Source organism: Sabethes cyaneus, chromosome 2 (genome assembly GCF_943734655.1).
Source record: "Sabethes cyaneus chromosome 2, idSabCyanKW18_F2, whole genome shotgun sequence".
Lineage (NCBI taxonomy): Eukaryota > Metazoa > Arthropoda > Insecta > Diptera > Culicidae > Sabethes > Sabethes cyaneus.
This window is the reverse complement of record NC_071354.1, coordinates 240,597,967-240,621,777: the sequence shown is the minus strand read 5'-3', so window position 1 is coordinate 240,621,777 and position 23,811 is coordinate 240,597,967. Positions and strand designations below refer to the sequence as shown.

General features: G+C 36.9%; 1 protein-coding gene across 1 annotated transcript in view; it reads right to left on the bottom strand.

The window, feature by feature from the left end:
• The window catches only part of LOC128736825 (ecdysone-induced protein 74EF), a 423,088-nt gene that overhangs the window by 184,633 nt on the left and 214,644 nt on the right, over window positions 1-23,811 (bottom strand). Inside the window, exons 2-3 of the mRNA XM_053831318.1 lie at window positions 5,237-5,596; window positions 4,891-5,163 (exon numbers count right to left, since the gene is read on the bottom strand). Of these exons, the coding sequence (XP_053687293.1) occupies window positions 4,891-5,163; window positions 5,237-5,596 (633 nt within the window). The remainder of the gene's footprint in view (window positions 1-4,890; window positions 5,164-5,236; window positions 5,597-23,811) is intronic.

Below are 23,811 nucleotides of genomic sequence, written 5' to 3'. Positions count from 1 at the left end.
AAAATGATTCAAAATCATACAAAATGAGACAATAATGATAAAATTACAATAAATAAATAAAAAATGATAATGAAACATACAATACAGACACAAAAAAACTCAAAAAGGTACAAAAACTAGCACAGGAAGGACACACAAATGATACAGAAATGTTATAAATAAATTTAGTTAATTAAAAATTGGCTCAAAAAGAACATGTTTTGGTTTAATTGATTACTAAACCGATCGGCGCGAAAATTTGCATGTAGGGGTTTATGGGACCAGGAAAGATTCTTATGATGGTTAGAGATCCCTCCTCCCACTAAGAGCGGGGGAGGGGGGGGGGGGGGGCTCCCATACAAATCTATACCTTTAAAAATGGATTTGTGTCTGCCCGTATGCTCCTTATCAAATCGAAAACTACTGAACCGATCGGCGTGGAAATTTGCATGCAGGGATTTTTGGGACCAGGGAAGATTCTTATGGTGGTTAGAGATCCCTTCCCTCACTAAGAGGGGGGGGGGGCTAACACACAAATCTATACCTATACAATTAGATTTCTGCCTGTCTGTCCGTATGTTCCTTATAGAATCGAAAACTACTGAACCGATCGGCGTGAAAATATGCATGTAGAGGTTTTTGGGGCCGGGGAAGGTTCCTATGACGGTAAGAGACCCCTCCCCGACTAAGAGGGGGGAGGGGCTGCCATACAAATAAAACACAAATTTCTGCATAACTCGAGAACTAATCAATCAAATGGAATCAAATTTGGCATGTGGGAGTTTTTGGAGGCAAGAATTTTTTCTATGATGAATTAGGACCTCTCCCCTTTTTAGGAGAGGGGCTCCCATATAAATGAAATACAAATTTCCTCATAACTCAACCAATCAAGCAAATGGAACCAAATTTTGCATGTGGGTGTTTTTGTGGGCAATTTTGTTTATGTTGAATTGAGACCCCTCCCCTCTTTGGGAAGGGAATTGTGACCCCTCCCACCTGTAAAAGGGGGGGCTCCCATACCAATGAAATACAAATTTCCTCATAATTCGAGAACGAATCAGGCAAATGGAACCAAATTTGGCATGTGGGGGATTTTAAAGGCACGAATTTATTATTAATTTTAGACAAAAATAACACAATAACAAATAATGACACGAAAATAGCATAAATGATACAAAAATTTTACTACAATGACAGGAAAATGATTCAAAATTATATTAAATTTATTTTTCATCTGTTTTCTTCTCTTTATCGAACTCTTTTTATCTGCTTTTCTTCTCGTTTGTCGTCTTCACCTGCTCCGTTTTTTCTCTTCTTGGTGTACCGTTTTTCCGTTTCTTTAATGGCGTTTATTCTATTTTGGGCTCCCTGTTTTTCTTTTCCTCTCCGGTTTTCGTTTCTCATCTCCCGCTTTACAACTTTTTCTGTTTAGTTTTGCCTTTTCTTTAGTCCGTTTTTCCTGTTTTTCTTTTCTTCTTTTTTGGTCCCATTGTCCCTTTTTTGTCTTTCTCTGACTTTTTTTTCATAATTTTCTCGTTTCGTTTCCCAAGTAACAATTTGGGTTTTATTACACTCTTATGATGGCATTTAAGTCTAATATTGGTCATGAAAACCGCCATAAGAGTACAATAAAACTCACATTGTTGCTTGGGTTGTCTCTTTCGCTATTCATCTTTTTGCTTTTCGATTCTGTATTCCATTTCGTGGTTTTTCCCTCTTTTTCTCTCTCGTTTTACCTTTTTTCTGTCCGTTGTTTCTTCCTACCCTATTCCTTTTTGCCTCCTTTCCTGTTCCATTTTTCGTCCTTTCCCTGAGTCGTGATTGTTTTTTCCGTTTGTTGTCCTTTTTCTTCCATTTTTCCTCGTTTTCAAACCCATTTTTCCTCTTCCTGTCTCTTTTATTACTCATTTTCTGTTCCGTTTCACCATTTTTTGGTCCTGATTTTCGTCCTTTTTCGTTTTATCTTGTCTGTTTTCTTCTTATTATGTCCTGCTTTTCCATTTTTCTGTCACATTTCGTTTTTCTTTTCCGTTCCCTTTTGTCTTCTGATTTAGTGTTTTTTTCTATCCTATTTTTCTTCATTTTTTGTTCTCGCTTTTCCTGCTACCGTATTTTCTCCTTTTCTATCCCGTTTTATGTTCTTTTTCACCCCTTTCTGTTCACTTTGTCCTATTTTTCTCCGGTTTCTTCATGGATTTTCCTTATTTTCTTTCGTTTTTTCCTGTTCTCTGTCATTTTTAATCTTTTATTGCCTCCTTTTCCCTCTTTCTCCCTCCCATTTTTTTACATTTCCACTTTTTTTCTCTTTTTATAACCCGTTTTCCTTCCCATTCTGTCAAGTTGTTTTTGTTTTCGTTTTTCTTTTTTTTCATGACAGCTTTTATCCTTTTTCTTTCTCGCGTTTTTCTCATTTTATATCCCGTTTGTTTTGTCGTGTTTTCCCTCATGCTCTTTTTTGTTTTTACTCCTTCTGCCTAATTTTTCCTCATTTTTGCTTCTTTTTCTGAAGAGCAGCAGGAGACGGACTATTTCTAAATTTCAGAAATGTGTCAGAACATAATTGTACGCGACGAGAAACATCTCCACGCTGCCTCCATTTGCTAGCAACGTATTTCGTCGAACATCCTAGAAACATCCACCAGTACATATAGCTGAACCTTCTCGAAGTTGCTCGAGACCACGCAGGTAGTATAAATACGGGCGTTTTAGCCGAGAGCAAAATTAATCTAACTAACTTTGAACATTGTAGTGTGAAGATCAAATAAAAGTAAATAGTAGCAGTAGAGAAAGGGTGTCAAGAAAATCACTGGCGTTTTTATTTCCATCATACTTCCTTGGAGCGGAATAAATGCAAATACCACCAGTTCTTTTAAGCACTAATTTTGAAGAGTGAAGTTTTTCTCTTGATTGTCGATTCCGTTGCCATACCTTCGGTGTTTATAGTCCACCGCAAGCCGTCCCCAGTTCCTACTGCGAACATAAAACAATAATATTCCGACTTTTATTTGGAGTTTTTCACCATCACTTTTAACTCAAAATTGCAGTTAAGAATGGAAATGTATTGGTTTTAAATTGAAATTTAAATCGACTTTAAATTATACTTGTAGTTGAACCTAAAATCAAAGTTGAAAATAGACTTGAAATTAAGCTTAAATTAGGTTTGAAATTGGACTTGAAACTAGAACTTTTTCTTACAAAAATAGTAGCCGATTAAATTAAAAACTACCGACTTCTGGGTTACAGAAATCAATTTGCTTCACCCTAAATTTTACAGAGAAGGTGAAGCATGTAAAATTATTCTGCTGCATGACAGTGCTCGGACGCATGTCCTAAAAGTCGTCAAAAAGTATTTGGAAACACTCAAATGAGATATCTAACTCTAATCTCCGGATATTGCTCTCTTTAATAAATTAGATACTGGTTGTTGTTCCTTAACAAAACCCTTAGCAAAGCTCAGTAAACGTACTGAGATGGGGATAGTTTGGAAAACAGAATCGTTTTCAGTGCACTAGAATTAAATCCAAATCAAAGCCACAAAAAAGTTGGTGCCCTGCCTTCTACCAAGCCCTGGGTATGCTAGTAGCCATTTATAATAAGCTTCTTTTTTGTAAACCAATACCAACACTTTAATCAGGTTTCATTAGTTGGAAAAACAAAGGTTTTGATATTGATTTGAATTAAAACGATCGAAATCAGCAATACTATATTTTGAAGCTTGTTTAAATTGAATGTTGCATAACTAATCTATCATGGCAACAAAAAACCGATAAAAGCTTTCCGCCGCAAAAACTGTTTTTTGTTTTTCCCGAGTGTATTAATGATGAGAGGATTGATGTTGTATCGCTGATTTAGTGTATCAAACAAAACATAGCTTATTCCATTTCAAAAAATATACTCTTTGTTCGACATGCAGAGCATACTTCAATTAAATTGTTTTTAGACAAACCAAAAAAAGTACCTAATAAAATGTACATGGAGAGCTACGTTTTCAAACAGAATTGTTGATATAATTAGCTGCTTGTATTACAGGTCATAAACGTAGGTTTTCTGTTCATTGAATGTTGTGGATAACTGACTTTGATTGTTTGATATGTTGTAAACATTTTTCCCAGCTCGATGCAGTTCAGAAAACTTTAAAATGCTGATAAAATCACTAATTTGTTAATTTACCTTGAACACTTAGCGCACAGTTTACGGTGCAATTCTAAAGCGCGAAGGAGCACCTTTTCCGACTGAGTCCCCAAAACAAAGCGAAAATCCCTAAACTGCCCGGGTGCAACTTTTCCACCACATAAGCATAGTATCCACTTAATTCAATTTAACAGTTTTATGCAAACCCAGCGCAAACTTTTGCTGTAGAGCTGCTACTAGCAACGGGTCGAGCAGCAAGCAGGTGAAACTCATCAAGCACCAAGCTAATAATCCACCCACCACCAAAACAGAAGTGGGTATAACTGCGAAATAAGTTGCTTCAGTTAATCACCCTCATCAGCCACTTTCCACGCGCAGAGTTTCGAATCTCGACGCTAGTAGCTACTACCTTCCTTCCGGGTAGGCGAGGTGGCACTCTGGAGGCGACATCAACGAACCAGAAATGCTTTTAATTTGCCCCGACCCCGACCACCGCACCACCACCGGGCAGTGGTAAAATATAATGTTTTCTGTGTGGACGGTGACGGTGTAAAAGGGACTGCTAAAAGGGATTGCGCGCCACGGTTGCCACTAGCATCGCGCGAAAGGACGATCTGTCATTTGCTCGAGTACCACCCCTCCCCGTAAACGGGAGCGAGATTGAAGTTTTCCATTCTGTTGAACCGCCTAGCTACTAGGTTACTTCCTTTTTAGTAAGCTAATTCATTGACTAAACGAGAGATGATATTTTTTTAGGTCCTTCAAACGGGTTGTACTTACAATACTAACAGTCTGCTGTTCAATTCCGTTCGAGATTCCCGCTCCGCTGGTGATGGCACTGACCGTGGAGGATCCGGTTCCGGATCCGCTGGTACCGATGGCAACCGGGCTGTCCCGGGTGATGCCACTGGCCGTACTGATGATGCTGCTGTTACTGCTGCTGGTTACCGCCGACGACAGGGACGCCAACGAAACGGCCGCCAGTGATGTGGCCGGCGGGACGCCTCCCGGTGGTACGCCTAATACTGATGGGGAGCTGTACTGGCTGACAGTCTGGAATGCGAGCGGATTCTAGGAGTTAATTGATAAAACAGTGCAGAGTCGGTCAAGTGCTTTTGGAACTTACATTTCTGAGCGACTGTGAGCTGGCTAGTTGAGCGGCGGCAGCGGCTGCTACAGCTTGCTGTTGCTGTTGTTGTTGATGTTGTTGTTGCTGCTGCTGTTGTTGTTGCTGCTGCTGCTGTTGCTGCTGATGGTGATGGTGGTGCTGATGTTGGCTGAGTTCTTGCTGCTGCTTTAGACTGCTGAGAGGGTGTTCGGCCAAAGCGACAGCCGCCGATAAACCGCCACCGCCGCCTCCACCACCGGCTGCGCCGGCCCCTTTGACGACCTGCACCGATAGACCATCGGTGCCGAGGCCAGTCTGTGTCATTGTCGGCGGAAAGCCGGCGGCTCCCGGAAACGGTCCCATCCCCTGGACCATCTGCTGAAATGAGACAGAGAAAAAAAAGGAAAAATTAGTATCATCTCGTTGCGACTAGGTCAATCAATTTGTTCACGACGTCCGTAACATTATTCCGGGAATGTTAGAACATTCTAAAAGCACAGGAAGTTAGGTACAACCGAAAGAACGAAGCTTCCGTCTAATGAGGTTATGCAAAAGTATGCTATTCGCCGCCTAATAAACGAAACAGAAACGAGAGGACACATTGTTGATTTTTCCCAAGCATATAGGCTCGCTTCTACTTCTTGTGTTGAACCCCTGTGGGAACCGCTCGGACAACCGCAATTGTTTTGTTTTCTGACTTTCATTCATCTCGTCGGAAAGGTCAGGTGAGGCGATTCACCCGAAGTGATAGTCAGTGGCTATCGAAATCAGAGCACCGACCGTGTGCTTGGACCCAATTTCTTTGTTCTCTTTCGGAAACCGAGTCGATTCGATACTTTACCGCTACCACGGATGACAATGTCGGTTGACAAAGTCCTTTCCTGTTTGGACTAACGAAACAGAGAAGGAGCTTACGGTCGATATTGACATGTGGAGCACAGAATGCGGAATGTGGAAGGAAGCCGCAAGCTAGTTTGCTCGGATGATGATGATGATGATGCGAATGTCCGAACGGGAGCCGGCAAAATGAGGCTGAGTGGTCGTTCCGAATGGTAATTAAATCGATTGCTTTTAGGAACCGTACGATAAAGGAACAAAGAGTAAGGTATATATGACACCGATACCGGAACTCGGAAGCTCTGTTTTCTTTCCGCTGAATGAATGGAACACGAGCGTTGACATGAATAAAAAATGAAATGATAATAATGAATTTCGGAGCGGTAATCAAATTTTCGATTATGGCTTGTAGCAACAGCAAGTCGTTAGTTAAGGAGCTTCAACAGTTTGCTTTAGTGTGAATTGCCAGAAAAGACTGAATTTTTCATTCAACAACCTGTCTCCCGAAGACCCCATTTGACTGTTACCCAGCTAGCATTTTCATATGTATAAAAAAGGTAAAAATCAGCATTACGCACAGATATACATGCTAAATAAATCGTATTTCATGCGCAAAATTGGCATATCCGTACTATTTTGGAGGCGATATATGTGATTACGAATAATTATGAGCGTTACGACTATATAAGTAATTATATACGATAACATCCGATTAAGCGCGAGTCGCTCCGTACTATTCTACGATTTTGTGCTGAAAATCGTATGTATGTCAGTCATTATCATTATATACGACAGAAACTCAACTTGATCCCACTTTATCCAGCTTTAGTTACGATTTCGAGTTTGTTAGGAGATATTTACGATAGTTTTCGTACATTGATATACGAGTTGGTGCTAGCATAGGGTCTAAATTATCTCCACATTTTGGGAGTGCAGTTTTTTCAACCCAGTAAAACTACGGAAATAGAGCCCACTAAATTACTATTTAACAATTGAAAAATATCAAGCATGGTACAACAAAAAAATAGGTCTGCGCAGATAAGAACATGGGCCTGACGTATTGACGTTATTGTCAATTGCTTTTAAACCTTAAACGAACCTTTTTCCTTCTACTTCCGACGTTTCGATTTATTATTAAAAATTTTCTAGAATTAAAAAATATCGTTTCTCTAATCCTCGAAAAAGATTTAATTTACACTCAAACCTCGTTTTCCTTCCACTATAGGGGAGAGGTAAAAAAAGAAGGTTGTAAAAAAGAGCACGTTAATTCTAATTTTGAACGTAAAAAGAGAACGTTAATTCCAATTTCGGACGTAACAAGAGAGGACGTAAATACCAAGCTCGGACGTAAAAAAGAGAGGACGTTAATTCAAATTTCGGACGTAAAAAGAGAGGACGTTAATTATAATTTTGGACGAAAAAAGGGAACGTTGATTCAAATTTTTGATGTAAAAAGATTGGACGTAATTCTAATATCTGACGTAAAAAAGAGGACGTTAATTCTAATATTGGACGTAAAACGAAAGGACGTTGATTCGAATTTTGAACGTTAAAAGAGAGGATGTTAATTAAAATTTTGGACTTTAATTCAAATTTTGAACGTAAAAAGAAAGAACGTAAATTAAAATTTGGGAGGTAAAGAGAGGACGTTAATTCAAATTTTGGATGTAAAACGAAAGGACGTTAATTCGAATTTTGAACGTTAAAAGAGAGGATGTTAATTCAAATTTTTAACGTAAAAAGAGACGACGTTAATTCAAATTTTGGACGTAAATAGAGACGCCGTTATTTCAAATTCTGAACGTAAAAAGAGAGCACGTTGATTCGAATTTTGCACGTTAAAAGGGAGGATGCTAATTAAAATTTCGGACGTAAAAACAGAGGAAGTTATTTCAAATTTTGGACGTAAAAAGAGACGACGTTATTTCAAATTTTGGACGTAAAACGAAAGGACGTTGATTCGAATTTTAAACGTTAAAAGAGAGGATGTTAATTAAAATTTTGGACGTAAAAAGAGACGACGTTATTTCAAATTTTGGACGGAAAACGAAACGACGTTGATTTGAATTTTGAACGTTAAAAGAGAGGATGGTAATTAAAATTTTGGACGTAAAAAGAGGACTTTAGTTCAAATTTTGGACGTAAAAAGAGACAACGTTATTTCAAATTTTGAACGTAAAAAGAGAGGACGTTGATTCGAATTTTGAACGTTAAAAGGGAGGATGTTAATTAAAATTTCGGACGTTATTTCAAAGTTTGGACGTAAGGAGAGGAGAGGACGTTAAGTTTTGTCCATCGCACAGTGATCCGAAAGGGTGAAAAGTGGAACTTTTTTCCTAGTATCTTTTGCTTTTATTTTTCCATATATGGTTTTTAGCTCTTTTGTTCGCATGAATATCACCCTTAATCTATGTGTCAAAAGTTAGTCATCGCTTACTATAATAAAAATAAAAAATAACTTTTTTGTGTTAGGAAATATAGACATAGTTTCTACGGAAAGGTTGTAAATAATTTAAAAACAAGCAACTTTGCTGAAGAAATAAAATTTCTATATTCATCGAGTGATGAACTATAAAGCATATTCTTTGAAACTTCTTTAAAAATTAGTTTTTCATTCTTAGTTTTTCACCAACCATCCGAATGAGAATACGGCAAGCCTTCTTTTTTTTGTGTTTTGTGTTCGTTGATAGGCTCGATATACTTCCACGGTTTTGTGTTAGTAGACAGACACATGGTTTCTTCGGCAAAATTATAGAAAATATAAAGGCAAACAACTTTGCTAAAGAAATTACATTTCTATCTCCATCGAGTACAGGGCCATAGAGCATTTTCTTTGGAAATTCTCTAAAAATAAGTTTTTTAGACTTAGCTGATGTTGGTTGTATTTTACAAGAATACTTGGTTCTAGGCGATTATTGAAAGACTCAAAACATACATTTTTGCAGAAGGTTACGAATCTCTAGGACGGTTCCTTACAGAGTTATCGTTATTTGCTTTAGTTTTCCTTAACTTCACGAGCCAAATGCGATAACTTTGTAAGGAAAGGCCCTAGAGTTATCCAATCTTCTGCAAAAACGTGTGGTTTGAGGCCTTCACTAATCGCCTAGAACCATGTATTCGTATTGTATGTATTAGCAAAGTTGTTTGCCTTTATATTTTCTATAACTTTGCCGAAGAAACCATGTGTCTAACTACTAACACAAAAAAGTGGACGTATATCGAGTCTATCAGCGAACACGAAAAACACAAAACGTATGCTTACCGTACTCTCATTTGGGTGGTTGGGGACAAGCCGCATTCATACAAGTTTATAGTACTCGACCAGAGCTTTAAGGCGAAACATTGATTTTATGAATCCACTTGCCCCATTTTACCCCACAAGCTCGCGAAGTTATGGGAATTTAAAGCTTGAATATGCGATAACTTAGCAAGTAAAGGTTCAAGAGACTTGCAGTCTTCTGCAAAAACGTGTGGTTTGAGTCCTTCAATAATCGCCTAGAACCATGTATGCTTGTAAAATGCAACGAACAAAAGCTAAGAATGAAAAACTAATTTTTAAAAAAGTTTCAAAGAATATGCTCTTTAGTTCAGCACTCGATAAAGATAGAAGTTTTATTTCTTCAGCAAAGTTGCTTTGTTTTACATTATTTACAACTTTGCCGAAGAAACTATGTCTAAATTTCCTAACACAAAAACGTTATTTTTTTATTTTCATTATAGTAACCGATGACTAACTTTTGACACTTTTAGATTAAGGGGGATATTCAGACAAACAAAAGTGCTGAAGACCATAAATGATAAAATAAAAGCAAAGGACGCTAAGAAAAAAGTGCCATTTTTCGCCCTTTTGGACCACTGTGCATTGGGCTCTCTTGTGCATTGTTCTGTCCTATCCATTGGTCTCCGTTATCTACCGGTTAGTTTTTTTCATCAGTTTGTCTTGTCCGTCGGTCTGTTTTGTCCATTGGTCCGGTTAACAGTCTTGTGCAATGGTCGGTTTTGTTCGTCGATTTGTTTTGTCCGTCAGTCTGTCTCGTCCGTCAGTCTTTCGTATACATTTGTCTCCCGTTTCCATTGTTCTGTCTTATCAACCATCTTGTATCTTGTCCGTTGATCGATTCTGTTCATCTGTTCATCGTTCTGTTTTATCCATCGCTCCTTATTGCCTATCGTTCTGCTTCGGTCCTATTCATGAATCTGTGGTATTGACCGGTCTGTGTTGTCCATTGGTCTTATTTGTCTATTGGTCTATTTTCTACATCTGTATGTCTTGTGCATTAGTCCTTCTTGTCCATCAGTCCGCTTTGCTCGTCAGTCTGGTATGTTCATCGGTCTTGCCCGTGTCTTATTCATCGGTCTGCCTTGTGTATAGGTCTTTTTGTCGATCAGTCTATGTTATTCTTTGGCCTTTCTCCATCGGTCAGTGTTGTACATCGATCTGTCTTGTCCGTCGATGCAGCGATGCTACCAATCAATCTGCTTTGTTCATCTGTCAGTCTTATCGGTCTGACTTGTCTATCGGTCTCTTCTGTTTGTCTTATCAACCAGTCTATCTTGTTCATCAGTCTATTTTACCTGTCTACCGATTTCTATCCAGCGAACTTTCTTGTATGTTGATCCAGTAACCAGTCTTGCTCGTCATTCTGCCTTGTGTATTGGATCGGTGTTGTCCATCGGCTTGTTTTGTCCATCAGTCTGTCCGTCTCGTCTTTTAGTTTGTCGTGTTCATTCGTTTATCTTTTCCATTGTTCCATCTTGTCCATCAGTCTGTCTTGTTCAGCAAACTGTGTTGTTTATCCATCCGTCTTGCTCGTCGATTAGTCTTGTCCATCTGACTAGCTTTTACAAAGGTCTTTCTTGTCCATCGTTCTATTTTATCTATCGGTCTCTTTTGTGTTACGATCTGTCTTGTCCATGTGAGATAATGAGACAATGTTAGGACCATTAATTAGCATCAATTGAGTATCAAGTTAACTGAACGGCGCAACCAATGTTCTGCTAATTTTGTACTTCCGGCCAAAGTCATCAAAACCTGTATCCATACAGCCTAGTGTGCCGTTCGCGCTCGCCAGCTATTGGCTTCGTGAGCGGGCTATACAGAAAGCCGCTGCGAGGCTGTGCTCTCGCGAGTATGGAGGTACCAGAAAAAATTAAAATAAAATTTTTTGGTAACATTTTTTAAAGCAATTTTACAAGTATTTTGCAAAGGACAAGTTCAGGGATGTTCAGAAAAACAGCATACCGCCATCCGGGGTGACATTGGGCCATGAGGGTGAGATTGTGCCAAAAACCAACAATGTTTGTTTATAAAAATATATAAAATCTATGCAAACTACTGTTGGCTCAAATTCAAGATGATTTGAAACATAACCTATTTATTCATAACGTGGAATGGAGCACAAATAATATTAGCGAACAGGCTTAAAAAGGGTTTCATACTTAAGATAGCATTATCTTTTACGGAGCAAACAGTATCGTAAGTGTGCTAAATAATTAAAATTCATTTTTACTTTTTCTCCAGAATGTTTCCACCTTATGCATACTGTCGGTTTTAAAGGCGAGGCTGATTGCGTGTCCTCTAGCTGCAGGAAATAATTAAACTTTGTTGAATGATCAAATAGATAAGTCTTCTGAGATTATACGTCCCTTTCTTTTCCGTTTTCTAAAGCCTGGAGACGCTCCTACAGATTTAGTAGCTATCTATAAACAAACCACGTACTATTCTTTTTTGGCACAATCTCACCCCGGCAGACGGTATTTGAAATAATCTTTCAAAGGAAATAAAGAAAAATAGGATCAGCATCTTTTAAAAAATCATGAAACTGCAGAAACCTACAAACAACGCTGGTGGAATATGGGAAGCTGATATAAAAAGCCTTAAATATCGAATGAAAAATTCGATAGAAAATTGTAGCTGCTACCTTTGAAAGATTGTGCTAGTGGAAGAAATATGTAAAACGTTACTGAACAAATAAACACGTTCGAGATACCCTGTGCTACCCACAGTTACAGCGTAAAATCATTGAACCTTAGATTACTCGCTATCATAAAGTCAATCATCGGAAAATTTTTTAATTTAGCTTTCAACATGACGTTTGATATCGGTTCGACGAGAAGCATTCTTTCGGCATCAAAGCATTTTCACAGTACACAGTCTATTATCAGCCGGCCCGCCGTCGGCTATCGGTCACGGTGGACGAGCGAACGAACGAACGAACGAATGGAAAAGCACTTTCCGCTTCATCTAATTCCATTTCAATCTCAATCATCTCATTCAGAAGATAATCTTCCGGAAGACGATCAGGTGTAGGAACAGAAAGGCAGCATCAGCAGCAGCTGCTGGAAGACAAACTATCTAAGTAGATAACACTTTGTTAAGTTCCAATAGAAGTTGTCGTTTTTTCTTCTTTCAGGGCTAAGAAAAGGGTAAAAGGGTGCAGTTTGCTGAAACCTGTTCTATTACGTGCTAGTGTAGATCTAGGGAAAATAGTGCGCCCCCGTTCCGTTTGAAGAATCTATTTCCTGAGCTTCTCTTCAGGATAGGCTTTTGAATTGACACAGGAAACTGGGTGGGAAAGTTGTTGATTGGAGTTTCATCCGTTCACCAACGTCTGTTCCGGAATGACCATGGCTTGAGTGGTTCGGTTAGTTACGGATGAGTTTCCACAATTATCCTTGCTCTGGAAAGCGGAACTACATCGCATAGGGCAAGTCGAACCGGATCGAACTTCTATTGATTGAATCGGATGTTGTTGTTCTGAACTGAAAGAGAGTTTACGCATCCACCACAGTACAATAAATACGTGTTCTTGTTTGAAAGGTACCGAACTCTTCACTTGTAACGAAATATCAGGAAAAATGCAGAATGCGGGGCCACAAAGAGCGCCACCTCCACTCAACAAAGCTACACTTGAAACAAAAGCTTCTCTCATGTTGAAGGAGTTTCCAACATCGGCTCCGAGTCCTCTTGGTATTTATTCCCCCCTCACCCCTCCCACACACACACACACACACACACACACACTTTGTCAGAAGCAAAAATGCTCGGTGGTATGCCATGCCATTCATAAAATTAGGTCAAATGTAACAAGACCGAAGCATTGAACATCTCCTGTGCTGCTCTCTGTACCGGAGGAAAAACAAGTGCGGCCGTGTTTCGTTTGTTGTGTTCGTTCGATTGTTGTCTGTTTTGTACCTACTGATGGTAATCCTGCTTCCGAGCAAATCAGTTGTAATAGAAATACACAATCCAACCAGCCAGGCAAGCAGACCCAGCAAGTAACGCTGGTTACACTCGGGGACGAACGAACGAACGAATGAACGAGAGGATGGATGGTGGATGCTGATCGATTAGAGGAATTCAATTGAACGGAAAAATTGCTGCTACTGGTCGGTTTTCCTCTTGATTGCACGCTGACTACCCAGCGGATGGACAAAAGGAAAATTGGTATGGAATGGGGAGAATGTTTGGGGGATTAAAACGTTTGCACCGAGGTTTGAGTCACAAAGCAGCAGCAGCAGCATTGTGGGTTGGTTGGGAATTGAGGTGATAAAGCTAATGGGATTAACAATCAAGAATGTTTCACCGCTTCGAAGCTTTGGTTGGCGGTGTGCAGAAGGTTTAGCAAAAAATTAACAGAACGAGACAGGGAACGAAATTGGAATTATTTAAATAACACGAACGGAAATTTAATTTAGGTTCCATTCTACTCAGACCCAGACCTTGATAGAAGATGGGGCACTAAACTTTTGCAATGCGTAGTTGCTTCAAACATATTCCCAGGTGATTTTTGAATTTGTTCTCAAAACCGTCATGATATCGTAATGTTTAAATTTATTAACTATTTATCTCAATTTTATTTTCTCGACTTTGTGTTAGTTTCTTTTACTGAGTTTAATTTTAACTAAAGTTTAAAGTAATTTACTATAAGATTTCTTAATGAGAATTTTACCTCGATTTTCCGTGACTTTTCCACTTTTTACTCAATATTTGTGTCATATATGTGCCTTTTTGTCACATATTATTTTGTCATGTTGCATGTTGTCATTTGTGTCTATTGCATGTTGTGCATTATTCTGTATCATTTCGATAAAAAATTACGATTTTAGGATCATTTTTGAATTATTTTTGTGCTCTTTTGGGTCCTTGTGTTTATTTATTTGTTTTATATTTGTATTATTTCTGTAGCATTTTTCATTTCTTTGCCTTTTTTCTTGTTCTTGCTGCGCCTTTTGTTTTTTTCGGTTTTCAATTGTTTTTGTTGTTTTCTTAGTACTATTTTAAGTAGTTTTTGATTTTTTCAATTTTGTTTCTTGTTACATTTCATGTCGTTTTTATATTTCCTAGGTATTACTTTTTTAATCATTTCTCACCTTTTCACCGTTATGCCATTTTTAAAAAATATTTTTGTGTTTTTAATTTCCTACTAGCTGACCCGACAAACTTCGTATTGCCACAAATTAAACTGTGTTGTTCATAAATCGTGAATCTCGGATGACCTTTGTCACAATCTCGAGTTTTGCAAGTTTCTGAGGAGTTCATGGGTGGTTTAATATTCAAATTCCTTACAGTAAAATAGAAAACAACTCCCCCCATTGCTTAGCCTGATAAAATAAAGTGGATAGCATTAAAGTATTCGCCATGATTAAAGGAAAGAGGAGTCATAGTTCCTCTTCTAAAGAGGGGAGGGGTCTCAATTTTTCATAGAAAAAATTCTTGTCACCAAAAACACCCACATGCTAAATTTTGTTCCATTTGCTTGATTAGTTCTCGAATTATGCAGAAATTTGTGATTCATTTGTATGGGAGCCCCCCCCTCTTAGTTGGGGGAGGGGTGACTAACCATCATAAGAATCTTCCCTGGCCCCAAAAACCTCTACATGCCAATTTTCACGCCGATTCTTGATGCGCCTTTTGTTTTTCTTCGGGTTTCAATTGTTTTTGTTGTTTTCTTAGTACTATTTAATGTAGTTTTTGATTTTTTCAATTTTGTTTCTTGTTTCATTTCATGTCGTTTTTATATTTTCTAGGTATTACTTTTTTAATCATTTCGCACCTTTTCACCGTTATGCCATTTTTTAAATATTTTTGTGTTTTTTATTTCCTATTTTCTTGTATTGTATTTGATGCAATTTTTATAGTTTTTTCTCACAATTTTTCTGGTATTTTTTATCTTTTTGAGGCCCTTTTTGAAAAATTCTATGTTATTTCTCATTGTCATGTATTTTGTGTAATTTCTTGTATAATTTTTCTGTAATACAGTAGACTCTCGAAAAAGTTAACTCTCTAAAAAGTTAATTGTTCAGAAAAGTTAAGCGAATATTAGCTCTCATGCAACGCTCTAAAAAGTTAATTTTGGGCTTAACTTTTCTGAGAGTTTAAATTTATTGGTTGTGTTGTACCGGACAGTTGTAGTAATAGTTCAATACGGCCACATAGTTGCTTCAGGATTTTTGATAACAAACTGGAAAAGCGGCATCTCAGATTGAATTTTAAATGCAAAAGAAGGAACAGTACCAATCAAAAAATAAGCGCGAACATTGTCAAAACGTTGTCGTAGACTACGAAAAATCAAAAGTAAACTAGAATAACCGACTATTTTAAATTTTCTGAAAGGAACTAAGTATCATTTCATAAGGATCTTGCTACATATTTCTTTGCATTACAACTTCCAGATTCCTAAAAATGTGTATCCTGCATCCGAGAATATGTTTTTTCGCTTTTCGCTTTTGTCATTTTTGATGACCCTTAGGACTACTCAGAAAAATTAATATTTCGGAAAAGTTAATTGACCCATTCCCCAATCGATTAACTTTTCCGAGAGTCCACTGTATTTGTATATTTTAATGCCATTTGATGTTTCATTTTTCATGTTTGTGCCTTTTTTACTTTTTTGCATTTTTGTTGCTTTTGTAATGTTATTTATTATTTTATTTCACGTATAATTTTGAGTCAGTTTTCTATAATTTGTAAACAACAAAATACCTACGATAAAAAGTTGATAAGAATACGACGATAGACGACAAAAATACAATAAAAATACGATAAAAAAGCAACAAAAAGATGCCATGATAGGGACAAAAAACAAAATGACGATATAAAAATACGTTGAAAAAGCGTCAAAAAAGTAACAATACATGCCAAAAACGACGATGAAACGGTCAACGACGATACGACGAAGAAAACACAACAAAAAGATTACATTTTCGACAATAGGGCGCGCAAAAATGGCAGAAAGGTGACAAAAAGGCAACTAAAAAACGACGAAACGACGATCAAAAGATGACAAAAAGTCGAAGGTCAAAAAGACGACAAAAATTACCACCGCAAAAAAGTAGTCGCCGAAAATATGTTACAAAAAGTGTCAAAAACTGGTAAAAACGACGGAAATATGATAAAAATATGATCAAAAGACTACAAAATAATATATGACAGAGTTAAAAAGAAGACGTCGAAAAGCCAACAATAAGATGACGAAAAACGACACAAGAACGACGAATAATATAGCAAATAGAATACAAAACAACGATGAAAAGGCAATGACAGCGAAAATATGACGAAAAAATGATGAAAAGCAGCTGAACAGATGACGATGAAAGCGATGAAAATAAGCCGAAAAACGCCAAACAAGTGACAAAAAAGCGACAAATTATAATAAGACACAGAAAAGTAGCTTGTAATTATTGTAGAAATTGTAGAAAACCTTTTGTAATTATTTTTCACTTTTTTCATCATTTTGCATTTATATTTCAGCTTTTTTCAAATTTGTTTGTGCCTTATTGTGTTTTTTTTATTTTCGTATTTTAGTTCTATCGTTGCTTTACTTTTGCATTATTTTGTGAAGTTTTTATAGCATTTTTGAATAGTTTTTTTTTGTATCTTTTCGATGCGATTTTTGATACAATTCTGTATTATTTTTCTTTTTATTGTATTATGTGTAACGTCTTGTATAATTTTAAAATAATTTTTCTGTACTTTTTGTATATTTTTAGGACATTTTGGTATCATTTTCGGGCCATTTTTTCATTTTTGTGTTACTTTTCTATTTTTTTGCTTTTTTGTGCCTTTTTGTGCTTTTACCTTTTCGATTAGGCCATTGCAAATCATTTTGAAAGTTTTTGTCCCCTCCCCCTTGGAAATTGGCTTGAAAAATCGGGGGGCAAAAAAATAATTTGTAGGATATGAGTCAATTTTTTTTTTCATAAAATCAATTGTCTGTGGGTTCTACAGTCTGAAAAACTAGAAAAGTGAGTGTACGAGTTGAGTTAACGCTTCTAGTATGAAACAAAAATGGAAATTCGAACAATGGAATTTCCGAAAATCTCCCAAAAAATTTTAATTTAATCTTAATTTTTGTCTTTTTTTCGTAGATTTTTGCATAGAAAACAAAAACGTATATATTATATGCAAGAAAAGATTCGGTTTTCACGTTTAAACTTTAAATAAAAATGCTTAAAACCCATGTTTTTTTTGCTCGATTAAAAAATACACTTTGTTTTTTTTCGGCCCCCCCCCCCTCAGTGGCCGAACACCGGAAGGACAAAAACTTTTTAAAATATTTGTAATGGCCTTATTATTTATTATTTTATTTCTTGATAAATTTTGTGTTAGTTTTGTATAACTTGCAAACAACTAAATACGCTAAAAAGTTGACGAAAATACGACGTAAGTCGATTAAAGTACGATAAAAAGATGCCATCATAGGGACAAAAACCAAAAAGACGATGAAATATGCAAAACGACTAAAAAGCCATTTAGAGAGCGTCAAAAAGTGACAAAACAATTTATTGCTTGATAATGCATTTGCATAGATGATACCAACAAAAAAAACTTTTCGACAGGATTAGGTAAAAATGTGACAAAAAGACAATAAAAAAAAGCAAATGACACACCAGCAAAACTGACGACAAAAATGCCAAAAAGCTGCCGAGAAAATATTATAAAAATGTAAAATAGACGTCAAAAAATGACGGAAATGCGATAAAAAGATGACACAAAACGACAAAAGGACGACGAAAAGGCTGCAAATTGACGACAAAAGGACGACGAAAAGGCAATGAAATGACAGCAAAAAGATGCCGAAACCCGCCAAATAAGTGGTTTTGGGTCTGTTTATTTTTTTGTACTTTATTTTGCATCATTTTTAACTCCTTTCGTTTATTTCTGTATCATTTAGAAATATTTTTGTATCGATTCTCTACCAATTTTTTACTTTCTTTTTTTTGAGTTTTCTTGTTTTTTATGTTTTATTATTGTATTTTTGCTATATTATGTTTTACGTAAATTTGTGCCAGTTTTGTATCATTTTCTGTTGTTTTTGTAGGCAATTTTTGTATATTTTTTTATTAAGCGTCAATTTGGTATTAATTTTTTGTACATTTTGGTGTTTATTTTTTTCTGTTTCATTATTCTGCTATATTTTTGGATTATTTTTAGCAATATTTTCTGCTATTTTTGTATCATATTTGGAAATTTTTCTGTTATATTTGTTCCTTTCGAGACTATTTTTAGTCATTTCTGTAATTTTAATTTTTATAGCATTTTGGTATTGGTATTGATTTTATTCGAGTTGTAGGAGTTCATACGCCACTAATTTTCACGCGTCATTTTTCTAATGCAAAATCAGATTGCCGGTTGAGAGTTTCGTTCTTCGTCCGGCGAAGCTATGCCTTGTTCCAGGAGGAGATTCTTCTACTTATCTTTCTTCCATCTACGCAGTGAGTCCATTTTTCAGTAAGCCCTTTTCAGGCATGGACACCAAATCAATACAAAATTATTTCAGGTTAAAACAAATTTATGTACAATATTCTGCTGATCCTTTTTAACTTAGTTGGTCATTTCAACTTCAAAACAATATATACCAAAATATCGATGAAAGCTTATATTTTAAGAAACAAACAAAAACGAAAATAAAAATGCTTTTTTATTGTTAAGAGCTTTGCATGAAAGCAATTTGCAACCAAAATGCATTGTTTATTTATTACAACCTAGCACTCATAGGAAGTTAGTTAAAAGGAAAATAGTTAAAAGGCTTTTTCCGGAAAGGATGCTAAAAATTTAAAGTTCGAAATATTTTAAACCAGCAGTCTCACTATGTGGAACTCGCACCTCCACCCACAAAGGGTGGAAGCTGGAAGGTAACTGAACTGCTTCTCTCCAAAAAGTCATCACACGAACAGAGTATCCATTAATCCCGAGCACCAGTACCGTTGACCTGTTATCCGAGCCCTCTGGTACGATAGCTACGATACCTTTGACATTGCAATTGCATGCTGAGATTGAATAAACTATCGTTACCGAACCGACAACCGATTAGTAAGTGACCAACCATCGGAACTGGTACGCGCAAGGAACCTAATCGAAATAGAGAATGTTTATCTGCTCTAGGATTTTACTATGTTCACCTACTGCTGTGGTACCGAACTGACGATCGAGATTTAAAATTTTATCCCTGAACGTGCGGGGTCACCCAATACCACCCCTCACCACACAGACAGGAAGGGATTTCTGCACAGTTTGTGGCGATTGCCATCATTCGGCATCATTCTCCACCGGGTGAAGAGGAAGCAGACGTAAGGCAAGCAACAACAGAAGATTGATGATTGTTTATTTCTGGGAATATGGGCACTGTGCTGTGGAAGGATGTGCTATCTGCCACCGTCAGCTACTAGTCAGATAGAGTCAGTTAGTCGCGCAGTTTTAGTAGGTTAGGTAGTACCGACTAAGAGGAATCTGCTGTGCACAAATCTTGCGAGGGAAGCAAACGTTGCTATTTGAAATTAAAATGCTGGTTTTTGCTATCGGAGATCCTTTTTCCAAATGCAGCGGGGGGGTTAGGTTAATGGCGTAGAGCTGGACGGCGCCGCCATTGCATTTGGCTTGCGCTTGCAATAGATGTTTAACCGGAAGCACTGCGAACGAGGAAATGCATGCGGGATAGCTGGACCGTCGAGATAGCCCGTTCTTTCCCCCGTGCGAGCTTTCCGTTCCTCTCGTCCGGTGCGTTTCTGTTTACATGATAAATGCAGACTAAAAGGATTTTGCTTCAAGAAGGAACGGGATTTGTGTGTTTTGTGTTAAACCATCCTCCTAAATGGATGTGAATGGATTTTCAAATGGAACGGAGAATCGTTCTCGAGAGGAATGAAAATAAAAAGAAAAATAAAATGCCTGGTCGTAGGTTATGTCCAGTTATCTTGGCCAACCGGGGACGATTGTTTTGATAGGAGCGTTGGCGGAAATGATGAGCGAAGGCAGAAGCGCTAGCTAGGCTAGCTTGTTTCCGGATGGATGGTGAATCCGACATTTTAGTTTAAAATGGAATCGGCTGGTTTAACGTTTAACGAACAAGTTAAGTGGCCCTTTTACTATCCATAGCGCTGGGGCAGAGGTTTGAAAATAAAAACGAATCATAATAAACCCTGCTGGTGAAGCACTTTGCTAGTATTACGTACTTAACTATATATTATCCAGCGAATCGACTCGAGAGGGGCGCAAACTAAATGTTATCGTCTACCATTTGAACTGATATTTGGTATGCTTATTTTCCAAAGCAAGTTTTATTTTTAGTATAATATTAAAAACGTAAAATTACTTTGAAAAACGCATTCGATGGATGATAAAAATAATTGAATTTTATAAATTTAAATTTAAAAAAACTAATTTTACTGTAGCCAATGTTTTGCCGATCGTCGCTCATAGAAATTTTATTTTTACTTTTTGGCATGAATTTGGCATTTTATCGTTTTGTCTGTTTTAAGGTTGATCTATTTCTGAATACATTTCTCTAGATGAAAGATTTTTTTTGCCAACGCTCGGGCTTCTTAAAATATAACCGCAAATGAGACACGCTCGCTGCATAGTTCATCATGGTAATAATTCATCAGATATGTTATACATGGCTAGAATCCGGCGGTTTACGTAAACTAATAATGTCTATGTGCAATCTATCCCACCGCTAAACGCACCCCTCGAACAAAGAGTTCACTTGTTCTCACTCATCACAAGCGCCGCCAATCCGACCCTAAGCCAACGAGGATAGTGGGTTTCTTTCTTTCTTTGTTTTCCTCCTTACTTTCCGTATTTCATTACGGAAACAACCTCGAATTTCTCGGCAGTTTAGTTTTGTTTTCTACGGGGACACATCAGTTTCAATTTGTGATGACTTACCCTCCTCCCTCCCCGTCCATCACAGGGTTAAAGGCTAGGCGCCCACGCGGTTGTTGGTATTTGTGTAAATCTGCTCTGCGCCAGCCAACATTCGCACAAGTACGAAATGGTAATTAATTTGACACAAAATTCTTTTCGCACTCGACCGACGTCATATTCGCCGGTTGTCGGCTGCGGCTCTAGGCTGACTGGGAATCATCCGAACCGACGAATAACGACGACGACGGCGACCGACGACGAGGAAGAGCGCTATTAAGAAGCGACGACGTCGACCGACGTTCGCAAACGATCCATTTGATGGGAACAAATTTCGCCTGTGATTGGATGTGCGTACGACGACAAACAGCAGGCAGTTCCTAGACCTAGACTACTGGCGTGCCTGGGGCTACTGGGTACACTGGGACACGTGCCCCACCCTTTTCTGTGCACTTCTAAAGCCTACGCTCTGGAAACTATTTTTTTAATATTAGAGTACAGTTTGGATCGAAAAATCTAAGCATTTTATGAAATTTTGTACACGGATTCCTTTCTTATATTTATTATCGGAGAATAATAATATCTTGCAGATAATACAGTCAACTCTTTAAATAAAAATTGCTGGCTTCATCATCATCATCATCATCATCATCATCATCATCAGTGAAAAAAATCATGAGATAAGAATAATCAGACTTTAGGGCGGTTAATCAACAATAAAAATAATATTTTGTCGATACCCAAAACTCCAAAAACATGGCATGTAAAAGAAAATTTTCAGTCAACAAAATGATTCGATTATGAGTAAAATCCATGAGATCCAAAAATTACGCTAAAAAATTAAAACTACAGAAATGATTAAAAATAGCTGTAAATATAAATATTAAATATAAATATATATAAATATAAAAATTAAATAAAACAGAAAAATGTCTAAGTATGATACTAAAACAGCAAAAAATATCACAAGAAATAATACAATAAGGCCATTGCAAATCATATTTAAAGTTTTTGTCACCCCCCCCCCCCCCCCTTGAAAATTGGTTTGAAAAATCGGGGGGCAAAAAACTAATTTTTAGGGCACGTGTTAATTTTTTTTATAAAATCAGTTGTCTGTGGGCTTTATAACCTGAGAAACTCGATAAATGGGTGTACTAGTTGAGTCAACACTTCTAGCACGAAATACAAATGAGAATTCAAACAGTGGAATTTGCGAAAATCGGCCAAAAAATTTTCTTTCGTCTTTGTCTTTTTTCTTAGATTTTTGCATGGAAAAACGTATATATTAAGAGCAAGAATAGATTTGGTTTTCGCGTTTAAACTTTAAGTAAAAATGTCTAAAATCCATTTTTTTGGTTCGATTAAAAAATTCCCTTTGTTTTTTTTCGTCCCCCCCCCCCCTTCAGTGGCCCAACACCGGAGGGACAAAAACTTTTTAAAATATTTGTAATGGCCTAATACAATAAATATGAAGCCATTTTGAAACTAAAAAACAACGCGAGAAAGCACAGAAAAGTAAAATAAAATTGAAAAAATAATACAAAACTGGCACAAATTCATACAAAACATAATATAAAAATAATGTAATAATAATATAAAAAAGAAAAACATAAAAAGACGAAAGCCAATTTTTTTGACACAGATGACAAATGTGTACAGAATTGATGCAAAAGTAGCTCCAAATGATGAAAAAAGAACGCAAACAGGAAACAAAAGTTTACAAAACTAATGTAACTGACACAGAATTGTGAAATGATACAGAAAGAATATATGAATTGCCAGTTTTGTAAATTTTGATGTCATTTTAGGCATTTTTTATTGCTCTTGATAACGATTTTGTATGGTTTTTGTGGCAATTCTTGTCATCACTTTTACGTCGTCTTGTCGCTGTCTATTCCTGGTCCTTTTGTCGTCAATTTGCTACCTTTTCGTACCTTTTCGTCGTTCTTTCATCGTTTTTCGTTAACCTTTTGTTGTCGCTTTGATGTCTTTTTGTCAGCTCTCTGTCATATATCGTTTTGTCGTCTTTTCGATATCTCTATGTCATATTTTTACCGTGTTTTTGGCGTTTTTCGATGTCTGTTTTTGATATTTTTTGTAACATTTTTTCGGCTGCGGTTAGTTTAGTCGTCTTTTTCTACTGTTTTAACGTCTTTTTGTCATTTTTCCATTGTCTTTTATCGTTGTTTAGCCGTTTTGTTGTTGGCTTTTTTGCCATTTTTGCGTCGCCCCGTTGTCGAAAAAGTTGTTTTTGCTTTGTACTTTTGTCGCATTCTCATCATCGTTTCATCGTTTTTTTTTGCATGTTTTGCCACTTTTTTGATACTTTTTGATCGTATTTTTTGGTGTTATATCGTCTTCTTATTTCATGTCAATATTATGGCACTTTTTATCGTATTTATGTCGTCCTTCATTGCATTTTCGTCAACTTTTCAAAGGTAAAAATGTTCTTTGGCTCCGAAATATGTATTCAAGTAGAACACTCGAGATCGAACCGAACGTTCGAAGGCCATTTGGTCTAAACTAGAGCTCTAGGCTGTCTTTATTTTACTGTTATTTTTTGGCATTTCTTGTCGCTGTTCTTTTTATCGTCGTCTCTCCATCGCCTTTT